The sequence below is a fragment of the Globicephala melas genome, chromosome 5 (genome assembly GCF_963455315.2).
Source record: "Globicephala melas chromosome 5, mGloMel1.2, whole genome shotgun sequence".
Taxonomy (NCBI): Eukaryota; Metazoa; Chordata; class Mammalia; order Artiodactyla; family Delphinidae; genus Globicephala; species Globicephala melas.
Window position 1 is genome coordinate 111,243,195 of NC_083318.1, and position 20,016 is coordinate 111,263,210.

The 20,016-nt window shown below is 37.6% G+C and overlaps 1 protein-coding gene across 1 annotated transcript in view; it reads left to right on the top strand.

Annotated features, from left to right (window-relative positions):
• IQCM (IQ motif containing M) overlaps window positions 1–20,016 on the top strand; it is a 350,482-nt gene that overhangs the window by 154,170 nt on the left and 176,296 nt on the right. Inside the window, exon 13 of the mRNA XM_060298710.1 lies at window positions 3,066–3,200. Within this exon, the coding sequence (XP_060154693.1) occupies window positions 3,066–3,200 (135 nt within the window). The remainder of the gene's footprint in view (window positions 1–3,065; window positions 3,201–20,016) is intronic.

The following is a 20,016-nucleotide window of genomic DNA, read 5'->3' on the forward strand; positions in this document are numbered from 1 at the left end:
TGCACGTGCAGACTCAGTTCCTGGAGAAAGATGGCAACAGCCAAGAAGCAGAAACACGATGGGTGGGTGAAGATTGGCCCCTGCATCCTGGGGGACACGCTGGGGGTCAGGAAGTTCAGCAAAGTGAAGGCCCATAGAAACTTAGAATCCTGAAATTAGAACATTGGAGAGGAGACTGTGAGTTGACTTCTGATAGGCTATGAAGAATGAGACACAACTTCAAAAAGCAGAAAACTCTAGGAGCTGGAACATAATAGCCTGGGAGCAAGAAGTAACTCCCATGGATGTCACTGTGTGAGGGCACAGGGAGTAACTGATGCTCATACAAGGTGAACATTTGCTTGGTTCCCTGTCATCATTGTGTTCCATTTAAGAATTCTTGGATGGGACTTCCCTGGTGGCACAGTGGTTAAGAATTCACCTGTAGGGCTTCCCTGGTGGTGCAGTGGTTGAGAGACTGCCTGCCGATGCAGGGGACACGGGTTCGTGCCCTGGTCCGGGAGGATCCCACATGCCGCGGAGCCGCTGGGCCCGTGAGCCATGGCCACTGAGCCTGCGCGTCCGGAGCCTGTGCTCCGCAACGGAAGAGGCCACAAGAGTGAGAGGCCCGCGTACCGCAAAAAAAAAAAAAAAAAAGAATTCACCTGCCGAGCAACTAAGCCCGTGCTCCACAACTACTGAGCCTGTGCTCTAGAGCTCACGAGCCACAACTACTGAGCCCGCATGCTGCAACTACTGAAGCCCACGCGCCTAGAGCCCGTGCTCCACAACATGTGCACCGCAATGAGAAGCTCAGTCACTGCAATGAAGAGTAGCCCCCGCTTGCCGCAGCTAGAGAAAGCCTGTGCGCAGCAATGAAGACCCAACGCAGCCAAAAATAAATAAGTTTATTTAAAAAAACCAACAATGGCTTTTGTAACTTTTCTTTAAAAACGAAATAAAACTACAACAACAAAATGATCCGAATAACTTATATTTAACTGGAATCAGCAACTTATTGCCTTATAAAGTAAAGTGCTACATTTTTGGTAGTTTCAGCTAGTCATAAAATGTTTATTTTATAGTGGACTGTAAGTTCCATGAAGACAAGAACTGTGTCTGTTATGTTCATTAATACATACCCACTGTTAACAAATGCTTGGTTTATCAGAAGGGCTCAAAAATATTTTTTGAAAGGATAGTTTTCATTAAGCTTATTAATTATGCTAAAATTATGTAACAAAAGTATTTATCAATAACCAGAATTCTTTGAGTTAGAATGCCTCCTTTTTGGTGGCTAGAGGTTGAGGAAGGAATAATCCAGAGAGAGAAAGAGATTCTATGTAAGTCATAGAATCAGTCACAGAATCATAGAACTCAGATCAGTTTCCCCAGTCCAACAGCCTGGTTTCTAGAGAAAAAAGCAGGAAGGAGCAAAGTATTTGAGAGATGAAAAGGCAGGAAGAAGAAGGCAGAAAGAGAAAACAAGAGAGGCAGAGAAAGAGAAAACTCTTCGTTCATTAGGAAACTGCTGGGGCTTCTTTTACTTTATCCTTTAAAAAGTGAGAGGGAGTGCAACTAACTTATTTGGGGAAATACTGTTAGCAGAATGGAGAAATGAGTCAGGGAAGAGATGGAAGGAAGGAAAAGGTGCATCATCCATCCATCTAACCAAAGGTGCCCACATGGTTACCATGTGGGCAACCAGAGCTTAATCCCTCTAGGGAACAGTGTAGCCACCTTGCCTCAAGTGCTGTGTCTTTACCCACCAACTCCCCCAGTCAGAGATGAAGAGCTGCTCCAATGGGAGCCTTGATCGCCTGGCACTTCTGGCTTGCTGCACAGGTAGGCAGAGTGGAGTCCTGCAGCCAGAGGGACCCCTTAGGCAATGAAATGCAGGTGCTGGAAATTTAAATCAGATTAGCATGCACAGACATGTAAGGGACAAGGCAATATGAATGGAGACAGCAACTGCTCTAGTTTGCTTGTTAGAATAGAAAAAAATCATAGAGATATTAAATAGACATTTATGTTTATTTTCTGCTGTGTTTCAGAATCTGGAATAGCTACTCGTATTCAGGCAATCACTAAATGTTTCTTGAACTTGTTGATGTCTTATGATTGTCCATCTCAACTGAATGAGTGGATGAGTGAATGGATAGAAAATTGAAGTCTATATGGTTGATTGTCGGAATGATACATTAACTTCTGTTAGAAACCACTTTGGTGCCCTTTGTCATTGGGAGCCCGTATTTCAGAGCTAAACCTGTGCTGAGGACAGACCCTGTCAACTTGTAAATGCTGATTAACAATCAGATTTATGGGGCTAATCCATATACTTTAGAATGGAGACTCAATTTCATCTTTTTGAAACAAAAATAAAATGGAGAACTACACTTATGAAACGCATGCATCAGTTCTCTTGGTCATTATCTAAACCCTGTCTAATGCCAAGTATGGGAAATAGGTGAGGGTTGTCCCGACTGAATGATTTTCTGGGGAAGCCTTGAGCCAGGAGTGACAAAAGACATTAAAGTAGGAAGTAGGAATGCATGATGTTACCAAAAAGTAGATATTTTAAGGGCAAAATCAGCAGTAGAATAAGCAGTCCAATGTGGAATCACCAATTCAAGTAAATAGTTAGAATGTGGGTAGAAGTCAAAAAGAGATGAAAAAATTAGGGAAACTAATCAAAACTAATAAAAAATGCATGCTGAAATGGGTCAACAGAAATCAGGCCCCCAGAAGCCCTGAGCTATGTCTTATGATGTGGTTTGAACGTTGATATATGTAGAGTCTATGGACAACTGTCATGTAAACCAGGCCAGAGGATGCCAGTGTTCTCTTTGGGGAAGCAAGACCAAATTTCCCGCCTTTGGAGTGGGGGAGGGAGAAGCATGCCCACTTCCTCTGCCTGCCCCAGGAGGCTGACATGGTCCTACTCACCTCATGGAGGCTTATCACCAGACATCAAAATAAAACTGGAGTGAAAGTGTCTTCAAATCCAGATCACACTTTCAGGTGGGGTGTATATTTGATTTGTTATTTACAAAGAAAATATTTTATTTTATCTTTTTTCCTTGTAGTCTATGAAACAGTGTTTGCTAGAAGAGAAGATTGGCAAGGATTAGAAAGAAGTGAGCTCCTTAAGTACTTCAATGACTGTGGTCATTTCCCAATGCACCAGCAAATTGATGAGGTTTGGGACCTGGTCCATAGAGGTATTTTCTCATTTCTTTTTTTTGCTTTCTCCTTTCTTTTTTTCCTCCGTGTTTTCCTCCTTTGTTCTTTCCTTCCTTCTCTTACTTTCATTAAACTTGTCTTATAAGTCCCTTTTTTTCAAATTTTCAAAACCTGATTTTAATATATCAGAAAGAAGAGATTAAAAGAACAGGTTAAAAGAAGTTAATACGGTAAAATTATTTTTAGAGAGGTAGAAGAGATTCTTTAGCTTTTTTTTTTTTTTTTTTTTTTGCATTTTATTTTATTTTTTATTTATTTTTTTTTAAACATCTTTATTGGAGCATAATTGCTTTACAATGGTATGTTAGTTTCAGCTTCACAACAAAATGAATCAGTTATATATATACATATGTTCCCATATCTCTTCCCGCTTGCGTCACCCTCCCTCCCACCCTCCCTATCCCACCCCTCCAGGCGGTCACACAGCACCGAGCTGATCTCCCTGTGCTATGCGGCTGCTTCCCACTAGCTATCTACCTTACGTTTGGTAGTGTATACATGTCCATGCCTCTTTATTGCTTTGTCACCGTTTACCCTTCCCCCTCCCCATAGCCTCAAGTCCATTCTCTAGTAAGTCTGTGTCTTTATTCCTGTTTCACCCCTAGGTTTTTCATGACATTTTTTTTTTCCTTAAATTCCATATATATATGTGTTAGCATACGGTATTTGTCTCTCTCTTTCTGACTTACTTCACTCTGTATGACAGACTCTAGGTCTATCCACCTCATTACAAATAGCTCAATTTCGTCTCTTTTTATGGCTGAGTAATACTCCATTGTATATATGTGCCACATCTTCTTTATCCATTCATCCGATGATGGACACTTAGGTTGTTTCCATCTCTGGGCTATTGTAAATAGAGCTGCAATGAACATTTTGGTACATGGCTCTTTTTGAATTATGGTTTTCTCAGGGTATATGCCCAGTAGTGGGATTGCTGGGTCATATGGTAGTTCTATTTGTAGCTTTTTAAGGAACCTCCATACTGTTCTCCACAGTGGCTGTATCAATTTACATTCCCACCAACAGTGTAAGAGGGTTCCCTTTTCTCCACACCCTCTCCAGCATTTATTGTTTCTAGATTTTTTGATGATGGCCATTCTGACTGGTGTGAGATGATATCTCATTGTAGTTTTGATTTGCATTTCTCTAATGATTAGTGATGTTGAGCATTCTTTCATGTGTTTGTTGGCACTCTATATATCTTCTTTGGAGAAATGTCTATTTAGGTCTTCTACCCATTTTTGGATTGGATTGTTTGTTCTTTTGTTATTAAGCTGCATGAGATGCTTATAAATTTTGGAGATTAATCCTTTGTCAGTTGCTTCATTTGCAAATATTTTCTCCCATTCTGAGGGTTGTCTTTTGGTCTTCTTTATGGTTTCCTTTGCTGCGCAAAAGCTTTTAAGTTTCATTAGGTCCCATTTGTTTACTTTTGTTTTTATTTCCATTTCTCTAGGAGGTGGGTCAAAAAGGATCTTGCTGTGATTTATGTCATAGAGTGTTCTGCCTATGTTTTCCTCTAAGAGTTTGATAGTTTCTGGCCTTACATTTAGGTCTTTAATCCATTTTGAGCTTATTTTTGTGTATGGTGTTAGGGAGTGATCTAATCTCATACTTTTACATGTAGCTGTCCAGTTTTCCCAGCACCACTTATTGAATAGGCTGTCCTTTCTCCACTGTACATTTCTGCCTCCTTTGTCAAAGATAAGGTGACCATATGTGCGTGGGTTTATCTCTGGGCTTTCTATCCTGTTCCATTGATCTATATTTCTGTTTTTGTGCCAGTACCATACTGTCTTGATTACTGTAGCTTTGTAGTATAGTCTGAAGTCAGGAAGCCTGATTCCTCCAGCTCCATTTTTCGTTCTCAAAATTGCTTTGGCTATTTGGGGTCTTTTGTGTTTCCATACAAATTGTGAGACTTTTTGTTCTAGTTCTGTGAAAAATGCCAGTGGTAGTTTCATACGGATTGCATTGAATCTGTAGATTGCTTTGGGTAGTAGAGTCATTTTCACAATGTTGATTCTTCCAATCCAAGAACATGGTATATCTCTCCATCTATTTGTATCATTTTTAATTTCTTTCATCAGTGTCTTATAATTTTCTGCATACAGGTCTTTTGTCTCCTTAGGCAGGTTTATTCCTAGGTATTTTATTCTTTTTGTTGCAATGGTAAATGGGAGTGTTTTCTTGATTTCACTTTCAGATTTTTCATCCTTAGTGTATAGGAATGCCAGAGATTTCTGTGCATTAATTTTGTATCCTGCTACTTTACCAAATTCATTGATTAGCTCTAGTAGTTTTCTGGTAGCATCTTTAGGGTTCTGTATGTATAGTATCATGTCATCTGCGAACAGTGACAGCTTTACTTCTTCTTTTCCGATTTGGATTCCTTTTATTTCCTTTTCTTCTCTGATTGCTGTGGCTAAAACTTCCAAAACTATGTTGAATAAGAGTGGTGAGAGTGGGCAACCTTGTCTTGTTCCTGATCTTAGTGGAAATGCTTTCAGTTTTTCACCATTGAGGACGATGTTGGCTGTGGGTTTGTCATATATGGCCTTTATTATGTTGAGGAAAGTTCCCTCTATGCCTACTTTCTGCAGGGTTTTTATCATAAATGGGTGTTGAATTTTGTCAAAAGCTTTCTCTGCATCTATTGAGATGATCATATGGTTTTTCTCCTTCAATTTGTTAATATGGTGTATCACGTTGATTGATTTGCGTATATTGAAGAATCCTTGCATTCCTGGAATAAACCCCACTTGATCATGGTGTATGATCCGTTTAATGTGCTGTTGGATTCTGTTTGCTAGTATTTTGTTGAGGATCTTTGCATCTATGTTCATCAGTGATATTGGCCTGTAGTTTTCTTTCTTTGTGACATCCTTGTCTGGTTTTGGTATCAGGGTGATGGTGGCCTCGTAGAATGAGTTGGGGAGTGTTCCTCCCTCTGCTATATTTTGGAAGAGTCTGAGAAGGATAGGTGATAGCTCTTCTCTAAATGTTTGATAGAATTCGCCTGTGAAGCCATCTGGTCCTGGGCTTTTGCTTGTTGGGAGATTTTTAATCACAGTTTCAATTTCAGTGCTTGTGATTGGTCTGTTCATATTTTCTATTTCTTCCTGATTCAGTCTTGGCAGGTTGTGCCTTTCTAAGAATTTGTCCATTTCTTCCAGGTTGTCCATTTTATTGGCATAGAGTTGCTTGTAGTAATCTCTCATGATCTTTTGTATTTCTGCAGTGTCAGTCGTTACTTCTCCTTTTTCATTTCTAATTCTATTGATTTGAGTCTTCTCCCTTTTTTTCTTGATGAGTCTGGCTAATGGTTTATCAATTTTGTTTATCCTTTCAAAGAACCAGCTTTTAGTTTTATTGATCTTTGCTATCGTTTCCTTCATTTCTTTTTCATTTACTTCTGATCTGATTTTTATGATTTCTTTCCTCCTGCTAACTTTGGGGTTTTTTTGTTCTTCTTTCTCTAATTGCTTTAGGTGCAAGGTTAGGTTGTTTATTCGAGATGTTTCCTGTTTCTTAAGGTAAGATTGTATTGCTATAAACTTCCCTCCTAGAACTGCTTTTGCTGCATCCCATAGATTTTGAGTCGTCGTGTCTCCATTGTCATTTGTTTCTAGGTATTTTTTGATTTCCCCTTTGATTTCTTCAGTGATCACTTCGTTATTAAGTAGTGTATTGTTTAGCCTCCATGTGTTTGTATTTTTTACAGATCTTCTCCTGTGATTGATATCGAGTCTCATAGCGTTGTGGTCGGAAAAGATACTTGATACAATTTCAATTTTCTTAAATTTACCAAGGCTTGATTTGTGACCCAAGATATGATCTATCCTGGAGAATGTTCCATGAGCACTTGAGAAAAATGTGTATTCTGTTGTTTTTGGATGGAATGTCCTATAAATATCAATTAACTCCATCTCATTTAATGTATCATTTAAAGCTTGTGTTTCCTTATTTATTTTCATTTTGGATGATCTGTCCATGGGTGAAAGTGGGGTGTTAAAGTCCCCTACTATGAATGTGTTACTGTCGATTTCCCCTTTTATGGTTGTCAGTATTTGCCTTATGTATTGAGGTGCACCTATGTTGGGTGCATAAATATTTACAATTGTTATATCTTCCTCTTGGATCGATCCCTTGATCATTATGTAGTGTCCTTCTTTGTCTCTTCTAATAGTCTTTGTTTTAAAGTCTATTTTGTCTGATATGAGAATTGCTACTCCAGCTTTCTTTTGGTTTCCATTTGCATGAAATATCTTTTTCTATCCCCTTACTTTCAGTCTGTATGTGTCTCTAGGTCTGAAGTGGGTCTCTTGTAGACAGCAAATATATGGGTCTTGTTTTTGTATCCATTCAGCCAATCTGTGTCTTTTGGTGGGAGCATATAGTCCATTTACATTTAAGGTAATTATCGATATGTGTGTTCCCATTCCCATTTTCTTAATTGTTTTGGGTTTGTTATTGTAGGTCTTTTCCTTCTTTTGTGTTTCTTGCCTAGAGAAGTTCCTTTAGCAGTTGTTGTAGAGCTGGTTTGGTGGTGCTGAACTCTCTCAGCTTTTGCTTGTCTCTAAAGGTTTTAATTTCTCCATCAAATCTGAATGAGATCCTTGCTGGGTAGAGTAATCTTGGTTGCAGGTTTTTCTCCTTCAACACTTTCAATATGTCCTGCCACTCCCTTCTGGCTTGCAGAGTTTCTGCTGAAAGATCAGCTGTTAACCTTATGGGGATTCCCTTGTGTGTTATTTGTTGTTTTACCCTTGCTGCTTTTAATATGTTTTCTTTGTATTTAATTTTTGACAGTTTGATTAATATGTGTCTTGGCGTATTTCTCCTTGGATTTATCCTGTATGGGACTCTCTGTGCTTCCTGGACTTCATTAACTATTTCCTTTCCCATATTAGGGAAGTTTTCAACTATAATCTCTTCAAATATTTTCTCAGTCCCTTTCTTTTTCTCTTCTTCTTCTGGAACCCCTATAATTCGAATGTTGGTACGTTTAATGTTGTCCCAGAGGTCTCTGAGACTGTCCTCAGTTCTTTTCATTCTTTTTTCTTTATTCTGCTCTGCAGTAGTTATTTCCACTATTTTATCTTCCAGGTCACTTATCCGTTCTTCTGCCTCAGTTATTCTGCTATTGATCCCATCTAGAGTACTTTTAATTTCATTTATTGTGTTGTTCATCGTTGCTTGTTTCATCTTTAGTTCTTCTAGGTCCTTGTTAACTGATTCTTGCATTTTGTCCATTCTATTGTCCATTCTATCTCCAAGATTTCGGATCAACCTTACTATCATTATTCTGAATTCTTTTTCAGGTAGACTGCCTATTTCCTCTTCATTTGTTAGGTCTGATGGGTTTTTATCTTGCTCCTTCATCTGCGGTGTGTTTTTCTGTCTTTTCATTTTGCTTATCTTACTGTGTTTGGGGTCTCCTTTTTTGCAGGCTGAAGGTTCGTAGTTCCTGTTGTTTTTTGTGTCTGTCCCCAGTGGCTAAGGTTGGTTCAGTGGGTTGTGTAGGCTTCCTGGTGGAGGGTACTAGTGCCTATGTTCTGGTGGATGAGGCTAGATCTTGTCTTTCTGGTGGGCAGGTCCACGTCTGGTGGTGTGTTTTGGGGTGTCTGTAGACTTATTATGATTTTGGGCCGCCTCTCTGCTAATGGGTGGGGTTGTGTTCCTGTCTTGCTAGTTGTTTGGCATAGGATGTCCAGCACTGTAGCTTGCTCGTCGTTGAGTGAAGCTGGGTGCTGGCGTTGAGATGGAGATCTCTCGGAAATTTTTGCTGTTTGATATTATGTGCAGCTGGGAGGTCTCTTGTGGATCAGTGTCCTGAAGTTGGCTCTCCCACCTCAGAGGCACAGCACTGACTCCTGGCTGCAGCACCAAGAGCCTTTCATCCACAGGGCTCTTATAAGTCCCTTTTTTTCAAATTTTCAAAACCTGATTTTAATATATCAGAAAGAAGAGATTAAAAGAACAGGTTAAAAGAAGTTAATACGGTAAAATTATTTTTAGAGAGGTAGAAGAGATTCTTTAGCTTTTTAAGCTTTTAATGTATTTTTGATACAATATAAGTTATGTCAGGATATATTTTAAACCACCATGTATTTTAAATACTGATGCTAAAATGATTTCTGCTGAATAGATTTGGTACCAAAGAATATAGTCAAGTTTAAATGTTTAAACATTATCAATTATTTCAATGCAATAGATTTTCACAGTTAGAAAATCATTTCTTTTCTGAACAGTCAATAAGTGAAATGATAATATTGTTTTTGTATGGAAATATTTAGTAAGTTAAATGGAACAACATTTCTCCATTCTCTAAAGATTAGTAATGGAGTGCAAATTGTCACCAAGGTTTGGGAAATCTCATTGAATTTTCCTTAACTCCTTAAGATTCTTCTCATCATTTCTTTCTGTGTCCACACTAATGCTATGGCTGGCTGCCATGTTTAAAGATGATGAATGATGTACCCGTAATTTAATTGAGAGGAAAAGATAAACAAGCAAAACAAAATATTTCAGGACCTTTTTTTTTAGTAGAGGTGAAGGACCCACATACCAGTAGGAAGGTATGATTAATGTCAGAGTGACAAGGTTGAAGCTTCATTAAAGGTTGAAGTTCTCTTCCTTTGTTAGTTCTTAGTGTAATTATCTAATTCTTTACCTATGTATGGACTTTGCTTTGCCACTGCTGAATCCCTAGTACCTAGAAAAGTTTTCTAGACTCTTGGTAAATATTTGTTCACAGTCTGGAGAAGCATCCAGATCATGTTGGATGTTTAAGCAAATTTTTCCTGATGACAAAAACATTAAATATTTATTATAGAAAATTTGGCAATATAGAAATATATAAGATTACTAACCAATAGCAATTAACATTTGATGTTCATCATTCCCAGTTTTTTTCTGTGCATATAACATTTTTATGAAAATTGGAATTTTCTAAATATTTGAAAATCTACTTTTTTGCTTAACAATACTCATTAATTTCCAAGCCATAAGTATCTTTTACAACATTATTTATGATAGAGTAATAACTTGTCATAAGGGTATTCTGTATTTACTGTTTATATTTAAATTCTTACCATTTTTCTTTATAATAAATAATAATAAAATTTTAAAAATTGAATGCAGCAAAATAAAATCAATTAGGGATTTCAGAAACTTATACTTCAGAAACTTGGTAATTTAAAATATGTTTTTCTTCAAATTAACAGTTTCATAGTGATATTTTCCTTCACTGATTATTTTGGAGTATATCATAAAGGCTTAGGTTTAGGGCATGGCTTAGTATTAGCTTGACTGGATTTAATTCCTGGCTTCAGCACTTATTAGCTGTATGTCTTTGGACAAGTTATTTATCTCTGCTATGCCTTACTTTATATATATGTAAAAGGAAGATAATACTCTAAGTCATTGGGCTGTTATGAGATTAAAATGAAATAATTCATGTAAAACATGTGGCCCATTATAAGTGCTCAATAAATGTTTGCTATTATTATTCTTAAATAATTTTAAGTATACTTAGATAATTATGACAATTAATTTTCATAATTTTTATTTTGAAAATGTTAAAATGTTGAACCTAATTGTTGAATGACGTATTTCTATAGAGATTTTTGTATTGAATGTTATCAACTGGTTTACACCCATATCATCTCTTGCTTACCATAATGACCTGTGTGCTAGAGAAGATGATATGCTCATTTTTGTTCATTTTACAAATGAGAGAACTGAGACTTAGAGACCTTTTTAAGTCATTAGGAGAGCAGAAACTATCCCTGGTCTATTCAAGTCAAGTTCAATGCTCTTTCCATTTTACTATGTGGAATAAAATTTAAAAGTTCAGTGTTACAAAAGCATAATTAGATAGATGGTTAAAATATTCTTGACAGAAAGTATTGCCTTTTATTGATCTTTCACAGACTAGATAATGCCTTGCAATATAGTAGGTTTTCTGAAAATGATGTACTCTATTAAATTTCTTATTAAAACTAGAATTTTCAAAAGAACAGTTAGTATAAAACATACTGTTTTTATTATAATGCCTAAAATTGGGAAGCTTTCCTTTATAGAAAGAAGCCACTCTAACATAATTTAAAATATATGTCCAATTATGCTGCTACATCCACTTCAAAAATTCTAGTGGTTTATAAGAAGCTTTAATTTAAAATGGAGATATTCTAAAATAATGGAAAGAAAACAGAAAATTTATGGGAAATGGAGCTAAATTAATGTTTTCTGCTTGCTTCTTCTAAGAGAATCTGATTTTATGCATTTTGGATTGTCAATCTTCTTCATTCATACTGACTTATTTGATTGTGGATAATAGCTCCAGATGTGCAACCTACACATTTTTTCATCCAGTAGAATATTTCACCTAACCCATATGTACTTAATTAAACTGATTAACTTCGTCAGTGTATGACACCAAGTAGGTCAAAGTTCCAAAACTGTCTGTATGTGTTCAGGTATTTTTAGCTTTTTTTTTTTTTTTCCATTTTTTTTCTTATCACTATGGTAACAAAAAATTGTGACTGAGGATGTGATTTTTGTCTGAAAATCTTCCTTTGGGATAATGAAGCCCCTTCAGACTGCATGTAGTGGCTGATCTTAAAAGCTGAAGACTATGCAAACATGAGAACCTTTACTTGATATTCATTTACATCTCAACAAATGAAACTAATAACAATAGGATGGCATATCTCAAAGGAAAGAAAATCATAATTTGGTTCTATATTATCTATCCTCATATCTAACTAATTTTAGAAGTTTGAACTTTGAAGGTTTTCCAGTGTTTTCTCAACACATAAATAGAACTTTTAGGTTGTTTTCTGCAATTGAAATGAACTCAACAATGAAGACAAATCCACTTTCACTGTGGAGCCCTAGACAAAAATGTTAAAACCCGAAATACCCTCTGCATCTGAAGAAACAATGGTCTGAGATAGGATATGAATTATTTCAGCCTCTCTGACTAGTTGGTGGCAAATTGTAACTGTATCCTGGGCCTCCTGCTCCTCAGGGCACAGCTTTACCCACTACAAGCAGACAACACTGGATTTTCTGTTATTTTCTCAAGATATGGCTTTATGTTATTAAATGGAGAGCATATAATGAGTTTCCCCTAAAATTGTTTTCATATGAACAAACTGTCTAATAATAAGATTTTTATTTTTTAATTTTTTTTTTGCGGGACGTGGGCCTCTCACTGTTGTGGCCTCTCCCATTGTGGAGCACAGGCTCCGGAAACGCAGGCTCAGCGGCCATGGCTCACGGGCCCAGCTGCTCCACGGCATGTGGGATCCTCCCAGACCGGGGCACGACCCCGCGTCCCCTGCATCGGCAGGCGGACTCTCAACCACGGCGCCACCAGGGAAGCCCTAATAATAAGATTTTGATTAAGCATAGAAGGGATTAAAGAGGACTAAAAAAGGTAGTATTCTAGGGCATAAGAAATTTTAATGATAAAATAATGCAAGGAGATTGGTTCAAGATGGCGGAGTAGAAGGATATGCTCTCACTCCCTCTTTCAAAAACAGCGGAATCACAACTAACTGCTGAACAATCATCGACAAGGAAACACTGGAACTCACCAAAACAGATACCCCACATGCAAAGACAAAGGAGAAGCTGCAATGAGAATGTAGGAGGGGTGCTATCACAATAAAATCAAATCCCATAACTGCTGGGTGGTTAACTCTCAAACTGGAGAACACTTATACCACAGAAGCCCACCCACTGGAGTGAAGGTTCTGAGCCACATGTCAGGCTTCCCAACCTGGGGGTCTGGCAATGAGAGGAAGAATTCTTAGAGAATCAGACTTTGAAGGCTAGCGGGATTTGATTGCAGGACTTCAGCAGGACTGAGGGAAACAGAAACTCCACTCTTGGAGGGCACACACAAAGTAGCGTGTGCATCGGGAGTCAGGGGAAGGAGCAGTGACCCCATAGGAGACTGAACCAGACCTACCTGCTAGTGTTGGAGGGTCTCCTGCAGAGGTGGGGGTCAGCTGTGGCTCACCAAGGGACAAGGACACTGGCAGCAGAAGTTCTGCATAGTACTCCTTGGCGTGAGCCCTCCCAAAGTCTGCCATTAGCCCAACCAAAGAGCCCGGGCTCCAGTGTTGGGTCACCTCAGGCCAAACAACCAACAGGGAGGGAACCCAGCCCCACTCATCAGCATCAAGCAGATTAAAGTTTTACTGAGCTCTGCCCACCAGAGCAACAGCCAGCTCTACCCACCACCAGTCCCTCCCATCAGGAAACTTCCACAAGCCTCTTAGATAGCCTCATCCACCAGAGGGCAGACAGCAGAAGCAAGAAGAACTATAATCCTGCAACCTGTGGAACAAAAACCACATTCACAGAAAGACAGACAAGATGAAAAGGCAGAGGGCTATGTACCAGATGAAGGAACAACAAAGAACCCCAGAGAAACAACTAAATGAAGTGGAGATAGGCAACCTTCCAGAAAAAGAATTCAGAATAATGATAGTGAAGATAATCCAGGACCTCGGGAAAAGAACGGAGGCAAAGATCAAGAAGATGCAAGAAATGTTTAACAAAGATCTAGAAGAATTAAAGAACAAAAAAACAGAGATGAACAATAAAATAACTGAAATGAAAAATACACTAGAAGGAATCAATAGCAGAATAACTGAGGCAGAAGAACAGATAAGTGGCCTGGAAGACAGAATGGTGGAATTCACTGCTGCAGAATGGAATAAAGAAAAAAAATGAAAAGAAATGAAGACAGCCTAAGAGACCTCTGGGACAACATTAAATGCAACAACATTTACATTATAGGGGGTCCCAGAAGGAGGAGAGAGAGAAAGGCCCCGAGAAAATATTTGAAGAGATTATAGTCGAAAACTTCCCTAACATGGGAAAGGAAATACCCACCCATGTCCAGGAAGTGCAGAGAGTCCCATACAGGATAAACCCAAGGAGAAACACGTCGAGACACATAGAAGTCAAATTGGCAAAAATAAAAGACAAAGAAAAATTATTGAAAGCAGCAAGGGAAAAATGACAAATAACATATAAGGGAACTCCCATAAGGTTAACAGCTGATTTCTCAGCAGAAACTCTACAAGCCAGAAGGGAATGGCATGATATACTTAAAGTGATGAAAGGGAAAAACCTACAACCAAGATTACTCTACCCAGCAAGGATCTCATTCAGATTCAATGGAGAAGTCAAAAGCTTTACAGACAAGCAAAAGCCAAGAGAATTCAGCACCACCAAACCAGCGCTACAGCAAATGCTAAAGGAACTTCTCTAAGTGGGAAACACAAGAGAAGAAAAGGACCTACAAAAACAAACACAAAACAATCAAGAAAATGGTAAATGGAACATACATATCGATAATTACCTTAAACGTGAATGGATTAAATGCTCCAACCAAAAGACACAGGCTTGCTGAATGGATACAAAAACAAAACCCATATATATGCTGTCTATAAGAGAAAAACTTCAGAACTAGGGACACATACAGACTGAAAGCGAGGGAATGGAAAAAGATATTCCATGCAAATGGAAATCAAAAGAAAGCTGGAGTAGCAATACTCATATCAGATAAAATAGACTTTAAAATAAAGAACATTACAAGAGACAAGGAAGGACACTACATAATGATCAAGGGATCAATCCAAGAAGAAGATATAACAATTATAAATATATATGCACCCAACATAGGAGCACCTCAATACATAAGGCAACTGCTAACAGCTCTAAAAGAGGAAACTGACAGTAACACAATAAGAGTGGGGGACTTTAACACTTCACTTACACCAATAGACAGATCATCCAAACAGAAAATTAATAAGGAAACAAAATATTTAAATGACACAATAGACCAGATAGATTTAATTGGTATTTATAGGACATTCCATCCTAAAACAGCAGATTACACTTTCTCCTCAAGTGTGCATGGAACATTCTCCAGGATAGATCACATCTTGTATCACAAATCAAGCCTCAGTAAATTTAAGAAAATTGACATCATATCAAGCATCTTTTCTGACCACAGCACTATGAGATTAGAAATGAATTACAGGGGAAAAAACGTAAAAAGAGCAAACACATGGAGGCTAAACAATACGTTACTAAATAACCAAGAGATCACTGATGAAATCAAAAAGGAAATCAAAAAATACCTAGAGACAAATCACAATGAAAACAGGACAATCCAAAACCTATGGCATGCAGCAAAAGCAGTTCTAAGAGGGAAGTTTATAGCTATACAAACCTACATCAAGAAACAAGAAAAATCTCAAACAATCTAACGTTACACCTGAAGGAACTAGAGATAGAAGAAGAAACAAAACCCAACATTAGCAGAAGGAAAGAAATCATAAAGATCAGAGCAGAAATAAATGAAATAGAAACAAAGAAAACAATAGCAAAGATCAATAAAACTAAAAGCTGGTTCTTTGGGAAGATAAACAAAATTGGTAAACCATTAGCCAAACTCATCAAGAAAAAGAGGGAGAGGACTCAAATCAATAAAATTAGAAATGAAAAAGGAGAAGTTATAACAGACACCACAGAAATACAAAGCATCCTAAGAAACTAGTACAAGCAACTCTATGCCAATAAAATGGACAACCTGGAAGAAATGGACAAATTCTTAGAAAGGTATAACCTTCCAAGACTGAACTAGGAAGAAACAGAAAATATGAACAGACCAATCACAAATAATGAAATTGAAACTGTGATTAAAAATCTCCCAACAAACAAAAGTCCAGGACCAGATGGCTTCAGAGGTGAATTCTATCAAACATTTAGAGAGGAGCTAACACCCATCCTTCGCGAACTCTTCCAAAAAATTGCAGAGGAAGGAACAGACCCAAACTCATTCTACAAGGCCACCATCACCCTGATACCAAAACCAGACAAAGATACTACAAAAAAAGGAAATTAGAGACCAATATCACTGATGAATATAGATGCAGAAATCCTCAACAAAATAGTAGCAAACAGAATCCAATAGCACATTAAAAGGATCATACACCATGATCAAGTGGGGTTTATCCCAGAGATGCAAGGATTCTTCAGTATACTCAAACCAATCAGTGTGATACACCATATTAAGAAATTGAAGAATAAAAACCATATGATCCTCTTAATAGTTGCAGAAAAAGCTTTTGACAAAATTCAACACCCATTTATGATAAAAACTCTCGAGAAAGTGCACATAGAGGAAACCTACTTCAACATAATAAAGGCCATATGTGACAAACCCACAGCAAACATCATTCTCAATGGTGAAAAACTAAAAGCATTTCCTCTAAGATCAGGAACAAGACAAGGATGTACACTCTCACCACTATTATTCAACATAGTTTTGGAAGTCCTAGCCATGGCAATCAGAGAAGAAAAAGAAATAAAAGGAATACAAGTTGGAAAAGAAGAAGTAAAACTGTCACTGTTTGCAGATGACATGATACTATACATAGAGAATTGTAAAGATGCCACCAGAAAACTACTAGAGCTAATCAATGAATTTGGTAAAGTTGTGAGATACAAGATTAATGCACAGATATCTCTTGCATTTCTATACACTAATGATGAAAAATCTGAAAGAGAAATTAAGGAAACACTCCCATTTACCATTGCAACAAAAAGAATAAAATACCTAAGAATAAACCTACCTAAGGAGACAAAAGACCTGTATGCAGAAAACTATAAGACACTGATGAAAGATATTAAAGATGATACCAATAGATGGAGAGATATACCATGTTCTTGGATTGGAAGAATCAATATTGTGAAAATGACTCTACTACCCAAAGCAATCTACAGATTCAGTGCAATCCCTATCAAATTTCCAATGGCACTTTTTACAGAACTAGAACAAAAAATCTTAAAATTTGTATGGAGACACAAAAGACCCTGAATAGCCAAAGCAGTCTTAAGGGAAAAAAATGGAGCTGGAGGAATCAGACTCCCTGACTTCAGACTATACTACAAAGTGACAGTAATCAAGACAATATGGTACTGGCACAAAAACAGAAATATATATCAATGGAACAGGATAGAAAGCCCAGAGATAAACCCACGCACATATGGTCAACTAATGTATGATAAAGGAGGCAGATATACAGTGGAGAAAAGGCAGTCTCTTCAATAAGTGGTGCTGGGAAAACTGGACAGCTACATGTAAAAGAATGAAATTAGAACACTCCCTAACACCATACACAACAATAAACTCAAAATGGATTACAGACCTAAATTAGACTGGACACTATAAAACTCTTACAGGAAAACATAGGAAGAACACTCTTTGACATAAATCACAGCAAGATCATTTTTGATCCACCTCCTAGAGTAATGGAAATAAAAACAAAAATAAAGAAATGGAACCTAATGAAACTTAAAAGCTTTTGCACAGCAAAGGAAACCATAAACAAGATGAAAAGACAACCCTCAGAATGGGAGAAAATATTTGCAAATGAATCATCGGACAAAGGATTAATCTCCAAATTATATAAACAGCTCATGCAGCTCAATATTAAAAAAACAAGCAGCCCAATCCAAAAATGGGCAGAAGACCTAAATAGACATTTCTCCAAAGAAGACATACAGATGACCAGGAAGCACATGAAAAGGTGCTCAACATCACTCATTATTAGAGAAATGCAAATCAAAACTACAATGAGATGTCACCTCACACCAGTTAGAATGGGCATCATCAGAAAATCTACAAACAACAAATGCTGGAGAGGGTGTGAAGAAAAGGGAACCCTCTTGCACTGTTGGCGGGAATGTAAATTGATACAGCCACTATGGAGAACAATATGGAGGTTCCTTAAAGAACTAAAAATAGAATTACCATATGACCCAGCAATCCCTCTACTGGGTATATACCCAGGGAAAACTATAATTCCAAAAGAGACATGTACCACAATATTCATTGCAGTACTGTTTGCAATAGCCAGGACATGGAAGCAACCTAAACGCCCGTCAACAGACGAATGGATAAAGAAGATGTGGTACATATATACAATGGAATATTACTCAGCCATAAAAAAGTATGAAATTGGGTCAATTGTAGATATGTGGATGCATCTAGAGACTTTCATACACAGTGAAGTAAGTCAGAAAGAGAAAAACAAATATCGTATGTTAACGCATATATGTGGAACCTAGAAAATGGAACAGATGAACTGGTTTGCAGAGCAGAAATTGAGACACAGAAGTAGAGAAAAAACGTATGGACACCAAGGGGGGAAAGCGGTGGGGGGTGGGGATGGTGGTGTGATGAATTGGGAGATTGGGATTGACATGTATACACTGATGTGTATGAAATGGATGACTAATAAGAAAATAAATAAATAAACATTAAAAAAAATAACGCAGAATTATCAGAGGTAACATGTTACAAAAGCCTTATTTTAAATTACTTCTAAAAAAGAAAGGATTTCCCTGATGGCACAGTGGTTAAGAATCCACCTGCCAATGCAGGGGACATGGGTTCGATCCCTGGTCTGGGAAGATGCCACCTGCCGCGGAGCAACTAAGCCCATGCGCCACAACTACTCAGCCTGCGCTCTAGAGCCTGTGAGCCACAACTACTGAGCCCCCGCTCTCTGCAACTAGAGAAAGCCCATGTGCAGCAATGAAGACCCAACATAGCCAAAAATAAATAAATAAATAAATAAGAAATAAGAAATTTAACACATTCTTGTCATAAATCATTTTGAAAATGCATACAAAAAGCAAAGATGAAATGAAAAATACTGACAGTTTTATGATTCAGAATGACTAGAGGTCAACTACAGCAGGTAGCCAGGTCTTTTAAAGATCTCTTAGTAGTGCCACCATAACCATTTGGGGAAAGTGTCTGGCAATGTCTTCTTTTTTTTATATATATATTAAAAATGTGATCACACTATGTATTTATGTTGCTGGTACAAATCTCAATCCATGAACTCACTGTTTCTCTATAAGGAGTTAATTTTTATTTCTAACCTCCATCCATTAAGCTTTAATTTCAGTCAGTTTGGCTTTTCGTTGTCTTTTTATGAGTTTGTGGCCAGATAATGACGGCGGGCTATGTAGCATGTGGCGCGTCCTGCCCCACTGATCTGAAATATCTGCTCATTTATCTCTTATCAAGTGTGTTATGTATACCGTTAATGCCAATGGGTGTTGATTTTTTTCTTACCTCTTCAAATCAGTTTAGATTCCTTTGATGGCTTGTTATGCGGAGAAAATGATTCTCATTTTAGACATATTGATATTGGTCAGGTCTTCAGATCCTTGTCATGATCCAGTTCAGTAGAGCTCATGACGTATAGGTCTACATTTATTCACTAGAGGAGGATAAAATGCTCAAAAATGTGGAGGCAGGTAAATGAATATAATTCCTAGCACAAAATCTACTTATCAGAAATGAAGCAATAAAGATGATTAAGGCATGTGGTCAATATTAGGAAAGTCTGGCACCCATGCTGATGACTGAACAACAGGAATAGTCTTTCTACTATCACTTCCACTTCACCAATGAGTCCAATGAATTGTACTGCCATGAAGTTTTTTAGCAGGATTTAAGTATTTTGTTATGCAACACTGGATAGCTTGAGAAGTGTTTGACGTTTGTCCCACCTGCTCTGAGGGATTACTGCTAAGGTCCCCTGAATCTACAGACTCTTTCTGTGCATTACAAAGATATAAAGGTTTTGTCAGTGGTGTAGTGTAACCCTGTGTAAAAGGATGCCACTTTTTTCCCCCTGGTATTTTAACCGATATTCTCTAATGCTTTCAGCCATG